General features: G+C 43.7%; 2 protein-coding genes across 3 annotated transcripts in view; one reads left to right on the top strand and one right to left on the bottom strand.

Annotated features, from left to right (window-relative positions):
- Positions 1-4375: 4375 nt before the first annotated feature.
- Positions 4376-14592, bottom strand: MBLAC2 (metallo-beta-lactamase domain containing 2). Of its 2 annotated transcripts, XM_080371334.1 has the most exons (3): positions 13616-14592; positions 10862-11019; positions 4376-5233 (listed from the first exon to the last, which is right to left on the bottom strand). In XM_080371334.1, exons 1-3 carry the CDS (start codon positions 14463-14465, stop codon positions 5204-5206), a joined length of 1038 nt encoding a protein of 345 aa, XP_080227460.1. In that variant the 5' UTR covers positions 14466-14592; the 3' UTR covers positions 4376-5203. The 2 variants fall into 2 exon arrangements, with proteins under 2 accessions (XP_080227460.1, XP_080227459.1); XM_080371333.1 differs by lacking the exon at positions 4376-5233 and having other exon boundaries at positions 7463-11019.
- Positions 14182-14805, top strand: part of POLR3G (RNA polymerase III subunit G) — a 28140-nt gene continuing 27516 nt past the window's right edge. Inside the window, exon 1 of the mRNA XM_080371349.1 lies at positions 14182-14274. The gene's annotated coding sequence lies outside the window, so the exon portion shown is untranslated. The remainder of the gene's footprint in view (positions 14275-14805) is intronic.

The following is a 14805-nucleotide window of genomic DNA, read 5'->3' as shown; positions in this document are numbered from 1 at the left end:
AATATTGAGAGCTTACGGAAATACTTTTATCAAGTCTTTCTGACATTGTACAGGCTTTGCCTTCATAAGAATTCCTGGAGCATGTGATCTGTATTACATGAGGACTGCAAGACCTAATTACATAGTTCTACTTCTTACTGCCATTAATACTGACGTGCTTTGCAAACTAGTGAGTGAACTAACGTTACATATTCTGTATGTGTGGGAAACATTCGTCTTGCTCATAAGAAAATGTGGAAAAAGTGGTGCCTTGGTGCTCTGGTCTGTAACATGTAGATGTGCCTTGTGCCTTGCCATTCAGGCCGCCCTGAGCAGACAGCTGTTGTAAAGGACTGGAAGAGTAAAGTCTGGTGTTAGTAGCTGGACTATACGGATGTTCAAGTTTTTTCTAATACTGTGCTGAGCAGTCTGGCTAAATTCACTGAAAAGATTCAGGCAGTTAAAAATGCCTTCAAGCATTTTAGTCCTGTTCCTTCCAGGGCTGACAGCATGTCTTGAAGGTGTTTTACATCTGCAGACGTGTCATTTTCCAATAATAAACCAGTAGCAGGTTCACCCTGAGTACATAGTATTGGACGTGAAGAGTTGGACTCGGTAGGTGTGCTCAAGACACATTTTTCCTGAACAGTCAAGCAGAGGAGTTTTGTTTGGCTGGCTGTTCATACTACCTCTGGTCCGCAGATCAAGTATGCAGAAGCACTGTAAGAAGCTGGTGATTGACCTTTGTTAACAGATGGTAGCTTTGTAACTAAAAACACAAATTACTGGCAGGTTTGACCCTCAACCTGTGCTTTAGTGAGATTTTTGGTTAGAGGTTTTTGATTGCACTCCTTGCTGTTCGCATGTCTGCAGTTAGATGCATTCATCTGAGTAATTGTGTGTTTGCTTTTGGATCTGTGTTTTTTCCCAGTTCGAAGCAGGGAGTTGGGCACAGGTCCTGAATGCACATCTTGGGGCTCTGTGCTGGTAGCTCTGCAGTCAGTCCGTGCTGGTCACATCAAGGCAGTAGGTACTGCATAGTAAATAAACAAGCAGATATACCCACAAAATAATTATTTGTGCTTCATACAACATACTCGCATGGCCAGAGAGGAAAGGAGAGCATTAACTGAATGGTGAGAATGCTCAAAATGGAGCATGGGGGAGTAGTCCTGAAGGCACCAACAGCCCTGAATTGCTCTGCCTCACCTGGGACCCCCACCCACACTCCTGTAGCTCCGCCTAGAGGCCCTTGGTCCTTCTGTGAGCTGTGTTGGAGATAGACCTGCCCTCATGCTGTGTGCTGCTGTTGCTGACTGACTGGCTGGACTTCATCGCCTGGCCTTGAACTTGAGTAATCACCTTGCAGTTGTCTGACAGTGACTGGGCAGCAGTCACTGGGCTGCTGACAGCTCTGGTTACCATCACTATCCCTGCAGTCCGTGTGGAGGTTGCTATCCCTGCCTGTGTTACGGTTGCCCTTGGCTTCCGCCTTGTCCTCTCATGGAGCACCCCTGTCCTTGGCTTCTCCCTGGCAAGTAGACTCAAATACCTGATGCTGAACAAACCTTAGGGTATTCTTCCACAAACTGGAGATCCAAATTTGGATCTCTATTTCAAAACTTAGAAGATAAGCTATCGAATTGGCTTCTTGCCTCCAAGGTCAGTGAGCTTGCCCTGACTTTAATGAGAAGAGTTGCATGGCTGACTGAGCCCTTTCCTCTACCCTTTAGTTACTTAACACACATACAGCTCTCCCCTTTTGTGTTCCCTGCTGGCTGTGAATTCTGCCTCTAGGTGCTTATGTGCTTCACTGAAGAAGTGTGAGCAAATCCTCCTGCAGTGGTTTCAGCTAGTAGAGGTAGGACTCGTCGCTCTTCTGTTGGTCCTCCATAGTGTTTCCAGAAGGGAGCACCCAGCTAGGTCTGTGGTAACTGCTTCCCATGCCTAACCTGGTTAGGTGACCAGTGAAGGTAGGTTTGAAATTATAAGGGCGAGTAGGGGCCACAAAATCCACAGGAATAGGTACACCCCCTACATTCTCTGCGTCTATATTTGATTATTCCCAACCACTCTCATTTGCAAGTGTCGGAAGGGAGAGTGACTTACCATTTACAGTCCTCAGTCTTTTCAGTGATATTACACTTTGCATTATACTGTTAAGATCTTCAGGGCAGAAGAACTCCAAGCAGATCATTCCCTAGTGCAGCCTGTGCTGTTCTTAATGAGATGCTATGGCATAAGCTCTGCTCCAGAAACCAAAATGCCGCTGTTTGTAAATTTAGTAAACTGGCAGTAGTGCTCGTATTGCACATGAAATGGAGATGCCAGGAGTTCAAAACTGAAAGGACAGGCTCAAATAATAATAGCTAGAAATAAATGCTTGATTGTAGGGGTATCATAGCTTGTGACTCACAAACCCTTACATTTTCAAAGCTGGCTGAACCCCTTCTAAAATCACCTCTTAACAGAGTGGTTAAATTAGAATATCACTAGCATGTTCCTCATGCTATTTATCAGCAGCTGAATAAGGAAAATAATTGTTTAGTTGTGAGGAATATTTGAGGCTTTATTATTAGCTTTTAATTCAGCTTTTAATTAATTTTCAAACTCGTCTGTTGCTCTATGAAAGCCATTTGCGGGGCTGTCTGCCAGCCATATCTTCCCCTTGAGTGAATAGGTTTCCTTTTCCCTTCCTAATTTTATTAGTATTTGAAGCCATTCTACTGTTCCCCTGTCCCAAGCTGAACTTGAGGGTGTAGGAGGTTGCAGACCTCATGCTGGCTGTTCAAAATCAGATCAAATATCAGAACTTTCTGATGTAAAGCAACAAGCTGCTTTGTCAATGAAATTAATTAAAAAAAATTAAAGGGTTAGTTTTGTTTAGGCACATTTCATGGAATTTTAAGAGTTGTTTGTTCATGTCACTGTTAGAGCAAATCGTATGGCACAAAATCAGTGTGAAAATGTAAAGCCATATTAAAAATATAACATGTCCTTCCCAATTTGATGATTGGAAATGTACTCCTGTGTACATCTAGGTCAAACTGCTGGGAAGTACCTTACTCTAGCTCTGGTACAGTCACGGAAGTGTTGGCGAGGGAACCCTCCTGAGCCCTTCTCCCTGTGTCAGGGTTCTTTTTCCCATGCTTTTTAATTGCTGTTAAATGCCTCGTAACCTTCCCAGGGCACTGTTGGGGACATGTGGGAACACACAGAAAGTCATTAAATTGGTGGGATTAGCCTGTCCAATAAAAGCTGAGTAGTTGGAGGCAATCTGCTGAAGATGGTTTTAGATAGCACAGCAAAAGCAAAGAGCAGTTCTATAACACTGTTGTTTCTACTTTAATCTATAATCATGCAGTGAAGCCTGTTCTTTTATTTTCATGGTAAATTTCAATGCCTTTTTTTTGTGCAGAGAGATGTAGTCTCTGGTGGCCCCCTTTCTCTGTGTTCCTGCTTTCCGCGCAGCAAAGCACAGCCTGTACGTACCCTGTAGAAGCATTAACTGGCTTTGAGGCATGATTATGCTACACAAAGCAACACAGTGTTAATGTATAAGCTCGTAGTAAAGTGATTTAAGATCACACTAGAGTGGTCTGGGCTACTTGTGTGCCTCAGAGGTGCATAATTAGACAAGATTGCTTTCTGCCTAGCGTGGATATCCCTGTGCTGCACCACTACATGCAGTGTAAATATAAGCTAACATGTTTTTACCAGCAAAACCCCTCTGTAATATTTAGCTTCAAATACTGTTACATTTAAAGTAAAACCTAATGAGTGCTTTCTGATTGCATTTCAATTGTATCTGTTTTTGTGCTTCCTAATTCAATTTGGAAGCGAGAGGACCAAAGAATTAGTTTTGGATGAAATCTGGTTGAATTTTTAGACACAAGAGGTACTGCTTAATGACTTCAGTAATACATACATTAATAACTTGAACAATAACTTGAAACAGTGTTGGTTGAATTCTTAGACCTAGATTTAAGTTAAATATTCATAATTCTTCCTTTGCCATATATTTTTCCACTCTTCTCTCCCTCCCTCTTTCCTAACAGATCTCTGGTTTTGTTTTCTTTTGCTACAGATGTCTGCTCCTAAAAGGCATGGTGTTATGCTAGACAGCATTTGTTCTAAAGCTCATTGGGAGCTCTGCTGTATAGCATCCTACAGTGTAGGATTTAACAGTAAGAATGCTTTTTTTGTTTTTCCTGTCCCTGAGAAGGTTCTTTATAGCAGAAACATCCCATGTTTCATGCATAGTGTCATGATGACAAATAGAGGTGTTCACTGATGTAAAAATAAAATGAGATGCAGTGGCACTGAAGTAATTAAAATGACTGTTTTGTTTCCATGTGCATTAGAAAGATGATTACAAAGACCCTGTACTCAACTGAGATAGGTACCTCACAACATAGCATCTATTGCAAAATACAAGTTGTACTTGAATATGACAGAAACAATGCAACACATTCATAGTTGCTGTAAATAAAAATTTTATGTTACTGGTAAGAAAACTGGAATCAGATCGTATGCACAGCAGTATGAAAAATAGAATTTTACATTTTTAAACTTAAATTCAAAGTGCCAAAGAATGACCCAAAACACTGATTGCTGTAAAGAAATTATTTCTACCTGACCGGAGTATAGGCTGCATGTGAGATGAAGGCATAGCGAAAGAAAGGTAGGAGGCAGCCTGAAGTCTGTTCTTACTTACGCAAGGGTACCCTGTGTGACTAAAGCAGCTGCCTCGTGCTCTGTAGCTTTCTTCTCCACCTGGTAAGCTACAAGGAGAACTGTGTTTACCGTCTGCACAGAAGCTACAAGCAGAGTAATGAGCATGATGGAAGACAGGATCAGAATTCAAAATCATGTTGATAACTTGATTAGGTGGTCTGGAATCAGTGATACAAACAATGAAGACAAGTTGACTGCTTTATTTCATAGGAGAAAACTCAAATGCAGAAATGCAATATGGGAAGTAAGTGGATAGAAAATATCATTACAGAACAGAAGTTGGAGATTACAAGGGACCAGAAGTATGAATCATAGAATCATAGCATCATTTAGGTTGGAAAAGACATTGAAGATCATAAAGTCCAACCATTAACATAGGGATATGATGTATTAGGAAGGGTGCAGACATATAAGGCAAGGATGGACCTGTTCTGTTGTGCTTGGTGCTGGTGAAGCTTGAGTGGCATACTGTTTTGCAGAGCACAGTTTAAGGCAGGAATAAAGAAACTGGAAAGATCTGGAGGGAAAAAAAAAGGGAAATCACATCTTTCCTTATATAGCATGTTTTTAAGCTTAAGGTGGCTGACCGGTAACAGTTTTCTGCTATGTAAAAACTCTGATGGACACTCATCCAAGAATAACAGCTTGGTCTGTAGAAAAGGGTAACCTGGACTGAATATGAAGACGACTGTAAGCTGATCAATAAGGCACTGTGGAATGATGTGTATGGCTGCCAGTGGGTCCCAGGGCTGCCCATTCTCTGTTGGGTTTCTCATGTTGTGCTCCAGACCCCGTGTTCCAGAGATGGCCCGTCTCAGATACCGTGAAGCAAAATAAGCTATTTCTCAGCATGAGGAAGAGGGGAAGAAAGGTTGATGGGAGGCATAGATGGAAGACTGGGAATATATGAGGAAGCAGCAGCAGGGGATGTGGGACAAAGAGAAAAGTTGGTAACATACCAGAAACATGAGGCAGTTGAGGGACCAGAAAGTGATGGAAAACTGGAAGAAGGGGGGGCAGGCAGACCTGGGAATCTAATTTTAAGCAAACATTGTGCTTCTCTGCATGAAGATGGTGCTAGGTGACCCCAAAATTGTCTTGTCTTATCCCTCTATTTCTTACTTGTCTGCAAAGAAGTGCAATTAAGCATTTGATCTCTCATTTGCAAGCCAAACCTCTCCCTGTATCTGCTGACTGCCAATGAAAAACATTCATTCTTGTTGCTAGAAAAATGTGCCGTATCAAATCTGATGTCAAACCCAATTATTTTCACAGTACATGTAACAAACTTTGTCCAGCTTGGTGGCAAACCTATTTATTGAGAAAGGAGTAGTGACAGTGATGGATTTTGCTCACACCTTGTGTTCCTGGTACTACTGCTTCAAACACCAGGACAGGAGGTGAAGTGCTTGTGAGTGTGGCACCAAAATCTTTTTGTCCTGTGCTGTGATGATACAGTGCTGCTAGCTCTTGATGTGCATCTGAACTTAATATCAACCCCAGAAGACAGAGAAAGGCTTTGCATTTCCTTCATGTGGATGGAAGTTGTAGGTTGCCACATTTTATAAACTCAGATCTGTCTCACTCCCACTAGAAGTTACCTTGTTCCTACACGTGTAATGGGCAATCATCAATACACAGTTGTCCAGCACTTTGAAATGATGACAGACAATCAGCTGGGTTAATCACAATTGTTGGTTGGCTTGTATGATTAAAGACTCCTCTGCATCACCAAAAAGGACAGGCACAGGGCTGTGTGTGGAACCCCAGTAACATAATCTGAGAGGAGCCCCTCAGCTGGCTGCTCCCAAACTGATTTTTTTTTGTATTTAGATAAAACCAACATTGTAATATTTTTAAATTATTGTGACTTAATTGCCTTATTTCCCTCATAAAATCATCTTATTTCTACCTGTATTTGCCTTCAAATTCTGTTCACATCACCCCATAAAATGCAAAATTTAACAAGGTCAACTAGTTTTGAAAATAAGATTGTATTTGTGCTAACGTGCAAAGAGAATGGCTTGAAGATTGCACCTTGAAATGAACCCCTGAGAGGAAAACCAATGCATCATATTAACCGAACTACCAGATATCCTTAAAAGTCTGGTCATCACCTGTCTGGAAGGAAGCCTATCTTCATTGTTAAATGACCAGGTACATTTCACCTTCTTCACTGGTTCTTGGTTTTATACAGGTACATTTCTTTCCTGCTGGTTTTTATGACAGTAGCTCCTTTTGTTATTCCTGGACCAACTTCCACTAAACTTCTACTATTTATCTATTAATAAGGAGCCTTATCTTTTACCAGAAACCAGACAGCAAGTATGCTAGGTGGTATTTCCAGCTCCAGTTACATGCTGAACAGAAACTATGTGACCACTTTTGTTTCAAGTACAGTAAACAGCAGCCACTGGCTATGTCTTGTGTGGAAATAATAATCTGTGTAACCCCAAGCTGAAACTGACCCCCAAATACATGTTTCCATAACATCCGTGTTTTCTGTGTGCGAATTCTATTGAAAATCTAATTCTGATTTGTGTTAAAATGTGAGGGTTTTTTTCCCCCAAGAAGTACCCAGTCATGGTTTTATACAAGCTTTGCAGCATCTATGATATATAAATATTTCTAATGCAGTCTCTTGCTTAGAAGTGTAAGAAACACTGCTAGGAACTTCAAAAGATTGTACCATTTAGAATGAAGAAGTGCTTCTCTTGCAAAATACCTAAAAATTATCACTGAACTGTACAGGAGTATAACTTTTTTTATTATGATTATTGACATAAAATTATTTTTTTATTTGTAAGTTGTTGTTTAATATCACAAAAGTCTTGACAGATTACAGAGCAAAACTTGCCATCCAATTTGCCAGTTCCTGAAAACTGCATTAACATAAATTTAATTTTACAAATAAATCAACACAGATCTAAATGCCCAAGATGTTACAATATTTAAACTTACAATATGTGTTTTAAATATTTAAATCAAGTAGTGTTAAAAGAACACTGTCAAACTCTTCTGACTAAAACTTGGTAATTCTTAACAAAAATAGCCATTTTTTTATACTTAAAACATATCGTTTACGTAGGAGTAAATTTCTTAGAATACAAAAATAATTTTGAGACCCTCAAAAGCTACTTTCAACTAGATTATGACAGCAGTTTACTAACATGCTCCATTTTAGGCTATGTTCAGGTAAAGCTCAATTCAGAGCTAGAAAATTATTTCCTAGATTTTGGTCAAGGAAAAAAGCCCTGGCAATTGCTGTTACCTGTATATACTTGATGGACTTAAGCATGGCTTAACAGGGCCTTTTGTCAGTGATCTGGGCATTTAAGGATCTTGTGGCCGATACTGAGCACAGACATAAACACAAATGATGGAGGGCGTCTTTCCTTTTGAATTGGCATGCCAGTGAGCCTTCTCTTAGCAGCTCAGCTTTTACAATACAGTAAAATCTTGCTATAGGGCTTCTAACAGTAGATCAAATAAACAAACCAATGGTGGTTTAACACAAAAAAAATGCTAATTCAGTGTGATCTCAGGCTCCTGATGAACATTTGCAAAATTTTAGCAACTGGCATATGTATTAGCAGGCTTCGTGACAGAAGAGGTCTCTCTGTCTGCATTGTTGCACAGGGTTATCACCAGTGCTCCTACACTTCACAAAAGCACAGAGCAAGATTACTACTGGTGTTACACCACAGATGGCTAATTTGAAGGAATCCAGTTACTGCTGGGTAACCTGTGACACCATGGCTTCATCCGGATAACTGGCGTAATCTCCAGTAATACGTATTTCTTCAGCCATTCTGACTTTCCTGCTTGCCACCTCAGATCTGTGGTTGCCCATGGTGAACCCCTGGCTACCAAGAACGTGATCTGAACTGCTATGTAACAGCAGGATGCGTCAGCAGGCTAAAAAGGAAAACCACACTGTGGAGTTTGTTCTCGGCCTCTTCACTGAATGGCTTCCCAGGCTAACCTTTTGTATTTCTTCCTCTGGCCAAATGAGACCAAGATAAAAAGCTCTTGGCTTCATTTATTACCGAAGTCTGTCGCTGAGTAAACACTCCTCATGTAATACACTGATGTACTTGCATTCCTCCAAAAAAGAGACTATGACCTGAGTGGTAACAGGTCTTACAAGTGCTGCGTTGCTGCACCTGACCTGACCGCTAACAGTTTTACTTCAGTTTGGGGATAGGCACTGCTAACAAGAACTAGGCACATCACAACCTATCAGTACAAATCCTGGTGAAAAACGTATTCAACAGTAAAGGCAGGAGTGCAGTAATCTGTGAAAGGAGAAAAGCATTATGTAAAATATTCTCTTTCATAATTTTTAGACAGATGGTTTTTATTTTACAACTGTTTTTTTCACCAGGATTTACACCTAATAAGGGTATCAACTTCCACTCCCCCACGCCTTAAAGAGAGCCCAGACTGTGGGCTCCTATTCTCTTGGGTATGATGAGAGGGAGGAAAAGCTTCCTCATGAAGTGAAAGCTAAACAAATAAAGTTAAACTGCACTGAAGTTTGGGAAAAACATTTGCATTCCTTTTCAGGAAAGTATTTATGCCTACGTACAAAAATAACCTCAGACAGTGTCCTTTTAAAAAAGTTAAATATGTATATACTGTTAGAATAATTACACAAACTAACCATTTCAACAGCTTTTAAGTATCACACATTCCATTTCGATAAGCCAGTTACAACGTCATCATTTGTCAATGTGTTCAACTTTTTTTTGGAACAGATAAACGCAATGCACTTTTCATAAAAACCACACGCACCAAACGCTTCATAAACAAACAGTAAACAGTTTAAATTACATTCACTTTGTGGTAACAAGCATACTGGCTGTTTAATCCAGCACCTGCAGTAGCACAAGGTTATGCTAAGCCCCCATCCCCTGTCACAAAGCATTAACAAGTTACAATCCAGTCACATAAAAATACTCTTAAACACAAATAAAGCCTTTAGCTTGTCACAATCCAGTTCTCTCAAATTTAAAGAACAACATACTAATAATTATTTTTTTTATGAGCTCATCAGAAAAAACACAAACACATCAAGCAAGGGCTCAATCCACTTTGCACAGGCTAGTCTAACACATTAAACCTAACAAGCACACCTATAAGCAAAACAGTTCCCTAGCTGACGGTGAGAGTGCTCTTTCTTGCTCCTCTGTCATGATGCAGGCATTCCCTGCACCGCACCAAGACGCATGAAAGCCTCAACAGTCCATCTGCTCTTGGATCCGCATCAAAAGCTTTTTGGGTAAGCTGACGTATCTATACCTTCCAGCTTGGAAGTCTGGTCTACAGCATTTACATAGGTTAGCCGTGTCAGACAGCTACTTTGCAAAGATGCAGGCAATGAGGGGTGCAGCAGACAGCAAGCAGCAGGTGACAAAATAGCTGTGGAATGGCCCTTAACTGTTTCTGTCCACCCAGTCCTGTGCAGGTGTTGCTCTTAGTTTGACCTAATGGTGCTGTTCCCCACAAACACCAGGTCTTAGCACAAGTTCAGTTAGGCCAAAACCTGAGCAGGAGCTGAGTGAACAGTCATAAGCCTAGTGCTACATCAACAAGGTTTCAGGCTTGAAAACCTCTCATTTTGGCACATATGCGTCTGTCAGCAACATAACAAAAATAAACCAATATTTCAATCACAGTACATGTGCAAACATGTCCTGAAAAAATAGAAGAATGGTAGCTTTGGTTGAAGCTACTAGCTTATGCACTTTTTATAAAAATAGGAATAAAGTAGGCAAAAATAGGGAGAACTTTGCAGTTTATTTGTATCAATTTGCCAGCTCCTTAATAATACATACTGCTTTTGCTTGTATCAACACTTTCACAAGCCATGTGGTTTTTCAGCAGGGAATAGATCACACAAAACGTACTGTCACTACGAAGTGACTCTTGAATTTGTAATGCGAAGTGCTATACTCGCAATGGATCTCATGGCACAAGTAGAAACTTTGTGACAAACTCCAGCTTGCGAAATGTAGTTGGAAGCTAACCGATACAGCCTTTCTGCCCCAAATATGTTAAAGTGCCCAGGCAGTACCTTCTCCACGAGACCTCTGTCCACTAACTCCATGAGGCGCTGGCAGCTTGCAACATAGTCACTTACTCTGCTGTAGGGAAGCCAGTCAATCATGGATCCATCGTACACCACGTCACCGCTGAACAGAATCTTCCGGTCTTTGTCGTGTAAGCAAATACTGCCTCTTGAATGACCAGGCATGTGCATGACAGTAAGCTGTCGGTCTCCAAGGCTGATCACATCCCCTGCAAACAATGTTACAGGAAAACGTATGTATTTATCACGTATATTAAACACCACAGAGAATACAACCTACCCATACGCTGAGAGTTTGTCCATACCATATATCCACAACAACAGCAGTGGGACATTTATTTTCTTGGTGACTGAAGACGTCTTCAGTCTTTCAGTGTCTTTCAGACAGAGACATCTGAAACACACACTTGCCAAAAGGGTATTTTCCAATGATAATTAACACAGGCTTCAGCTGTATTAATTGCATCTATTCCCACCTTAATAAACTAAACAATGTGAAAACAAACGTGATAGAGAGGATAAAATGGGAAACAAACAGAACACATCTAACCCAGGTCTCCTTTGAAAGTTTACAAAGTAAGTATCTCACAATTTATTACAATTTTACCCTCGTTTAATTTGCCAGAATTATACTCCTGCTACTTCTGAAAGGCAAAAGCACGGAACATAAATTGCTAGAGGAAACCAAAACTGGCCTCCATACACTGTCTTCATCTCATTCAATCAGATATACAAAAGCAGAACTTTCTTAACATTAGGTCATTGTTTTGCCAGCTTAAATGTGAATGCCTTTTCATTGCATTAGCCACTGAAGAGGTACTTTCAGCAGAAAGTCAGTCTAGGGATGGAGAACAGGCGAAGTAAGTCTGCTGTTGATTTCAAATTGTAATGCCAGCTTAATTATAAATGTGCAGACCCCATTAACTGACAAGTGGCAAACATGTAAAATTTAGGGCTGTGCAGGGAAAGAAGACCAACATATAAGCAACCTTCTCAGAAGCAGCTGCTTAACAGTGTAAGAAAAAGTAAAAGAAATAACATCCAGTACTATTGTAAAATGATGCTTAAAACTGTAATATGCATTTCAAGTTCCAAGGAGAGCAGGAAGATGTTACCAAACCCCTACTGTATAAGAAATCTGAGTCACCTATCTGTCTCACATCAGAGACAGGCATGCCATAAATTTACTCCAGCAAGCCTAAAGGTAGGTGCTTAGGTCTTAAGACAAACTTTTCATGACAGGACCTTTGGTAATGAACTGAAAAGGATTACTGAAAATGCTAGAATAGCATTTGGAAGTCACCGAAGAGCTAATGTCTGATTGCGCTGTACCCAACAGGGGAACGGAGAAGCACCTAGTTTCAAAATTATCAAAGAAAATTTTCAGCCAAATTGTCTTTCAGCAAAGCGTTGGGAAGCCTTGGCAGGAGGAAGAAATAGACTTGACTATTAAACGTACTATGCAGAAAATGCCTGTATTGGTGAATGAAGCCACAGTGGGGGTGATGGAGCAAAGTGTTCCAGGTAGTTTCAAATTGCTCCTGGCACTGAAAAGAATATGAAGAAACAAGACTAGGGCACCCAAAATTTTAAAAAGTTTCCAGAAGCTGAAGGGACAGCTGAAGGAAACTTGCGAGTCTCAGAAGACACAAGTGACTAGAAAAACATTACATGCTAAGGCACAATACAAGTAAATGCAATTTTAGCCAGAGCAGCCAAAATGAAAAGGCATTTGAAAGATCTGGTAAGATTAAAATGTAAACAAATGAAGCAGGCAACGTGCAAGCAAAAGCTTCAGCTTTGGACTGTTAACAGTATTGCCCCTGCCACTTCTTTGTTTTCAGCATTACGGGATATCCCCACCTCACAGCAATTACACATGCACTGAGATGACATTCCATTTCTGCACAGTATGTCGCTGTGAGCCTTATCTTAGAAACTCTGGTGTTATTTTGACAGCAGGCGTGCTTGATCTTTTTACAATATTATTTTTTAAAGAAAAAAACCCTTAGACTGCTGCAGATTGACTATATTCAAATGTCACTTCAGGTCCTGTCTGAAGCCTTCAGTAAGTTCAGTTCTGCTTTTCCAAGCACCTATGCAGGATGGCCCAATGAAGCCAAGAAGAGACTTCAGTCCCCTGAAAAAGGTGTCACACGGATGCCAGGCAGCTACCCTTTACCTTCTGCTTCACCGTATGGTGCAGTTAGGCTGCCTGTTGCCAAAATAACCTGGTCATTGCTAACCTGCCAGAGACCTGATGGAACTTTTTTACCTGCAACAAGCCACTCCTGTGTTACAGTGACACCAATCCTGTCAAACAAAGCCCTTATTCTTCGTAGCAGGTGTTTCGGTACATCGCTTTGTTCTTTACGCTGCGATGCCTCGATAGAGCAACGAGGGTCACCAGATGCCAGCGCTGGCTGACAGGGCGACATACGGTTAGAAGCCTAAGGCTAGGCCTGGGGTGTTCGATCTCGAATTACTGCGGAGTGCTTCTCGTTTTAAGGAAAATAAACCCCGCGTCAGCAGGTGAGCGCAGGGCAGGTGCCTGCCCCTCGGCCCCGGCCAGGGCGTTCGGAGCCGGCGGGAAGGATTCAACCCGGCGCGCCGGGCGTCCCGCGGGGGCCGGCGGTGGCACAGCCTGGGCGCCACAGGACAATCAGTACCGGTTTAAGGATTACCATACGAGCAGCTGCGTAGGGCGCTGCAGCCCGGGCCTAAAAGCCGCGACCGCGCCGCCCGCCATGAGCGCGCCCGGACCCCGCACACGCGTGTCGCGACACGGCGCGAGACCGCCCTCACCCTCCTGCAGCAGCCGGCTGGGCCGCACCGGCGGGACGCGGAAGTGCCGAGCCCGCCAGCCGGGCCGCGGCGGCCGCGCCACCTCCCGGTCCGACAGCCAGGTGACGGCCTCATAATTGTCTCCTCTGAGCAGGGCCGCCGCCTCGGCGCTGTGCACCGCCACCTCCTCGAAGTGCTGCAGCCCGCCGGAGTGGTCGAAGTGGACGTGGGTGGCGACGGCCAGCAGCGGCCGCGGCGCGGCCCCCTCCTGCGGCGCCAGCAGCCCGGAGGCGCGCAGGTAGTCGGGCAGGCTGCGCAGCCCCAGCCCCGCGTCGATCACCACGTCCCGCTGCGAGCCCCGCACCAGCCAGATGTTGGCCCGGTTGCCCGATTCGTAGAAACGTTCTTGGATCCAGAAGATGCCGCCGCCCAGGGGCTTGTGCGCGAACCACTCCAGCGCCGACATGCCCGCCGCTCCTGCGGGACGGGCCCCCTCAGCGCCGCGGCGGGTCCCGGGCCCGGCCCACTGCGGCAGCGGCGGGCGGGGCGCGGCGGCGGGCGGGCGGGCGCCCTGGGGGGGCGGTGAGGGGGGCGTCGCCTGAGAGCGCGGCGGGGCGTCGCCTGAGGCAGCGGGGACACGGCCGAGGCGGCGGCGGGGGAAGTAAAGCCGTAAGCCCCAGGTGGTGCGGGGAGCGGGGAGAACCCCCGGGGGGTGGCCGGGGCGAGGGGGGAGGGGGGCGGTGGCCGGGCAGCGCGGGGAGCGGGGCGGGGGTGCAGCAGAGGGGGGGTTCTCGCACGGCGTGTTCACCGTTTTACCCTCAGGGGCATCAGGTGAAAATAATAAAAAACCCCAAACCAAACCCAACCACATTCACGCAAAACCTCAGTATATACAAATGACAGCCTTTTCTACCGTGTGTGCGCTGCCACCGACTGCACCTGCCTCTGAAAATCAAGCCTGCAAGAGTTCTGTTCTGGGGAAAACTGTCAGGTAAAAAAAAAAAAAAAAAAAACTGTCAGGAAAAGCGCTGGTGCCTGCGCCGAGCCGCCTGGCAGCCCCTTACCACTGGCCTTGCCCTCCTGGCCGCTTCCGCAGCCTGCCCGCAGCAGCGCCGTACGTAGCGTTGAAAGGATTGAAAAACGTAAAATCTGAAATTCTCCATCTCGTTTGTAGAGTGCATGATGCACAAACTAACCCGTCAACACACAAA

The sequence above is a fragment of the Falco punctatus genome (genome assembly GCF_963210335.1).
Source record: "Falco punctatus genome assembly, chromosome: Z".
NCBI lineage: Eukaryota > Metazoa > Chordata > Aves > Falconiformes > Falconidae > Falco > Falco punctatus.
This window is presented reverse-complemented; position numbering and strand designations above follow the sequence as displayed.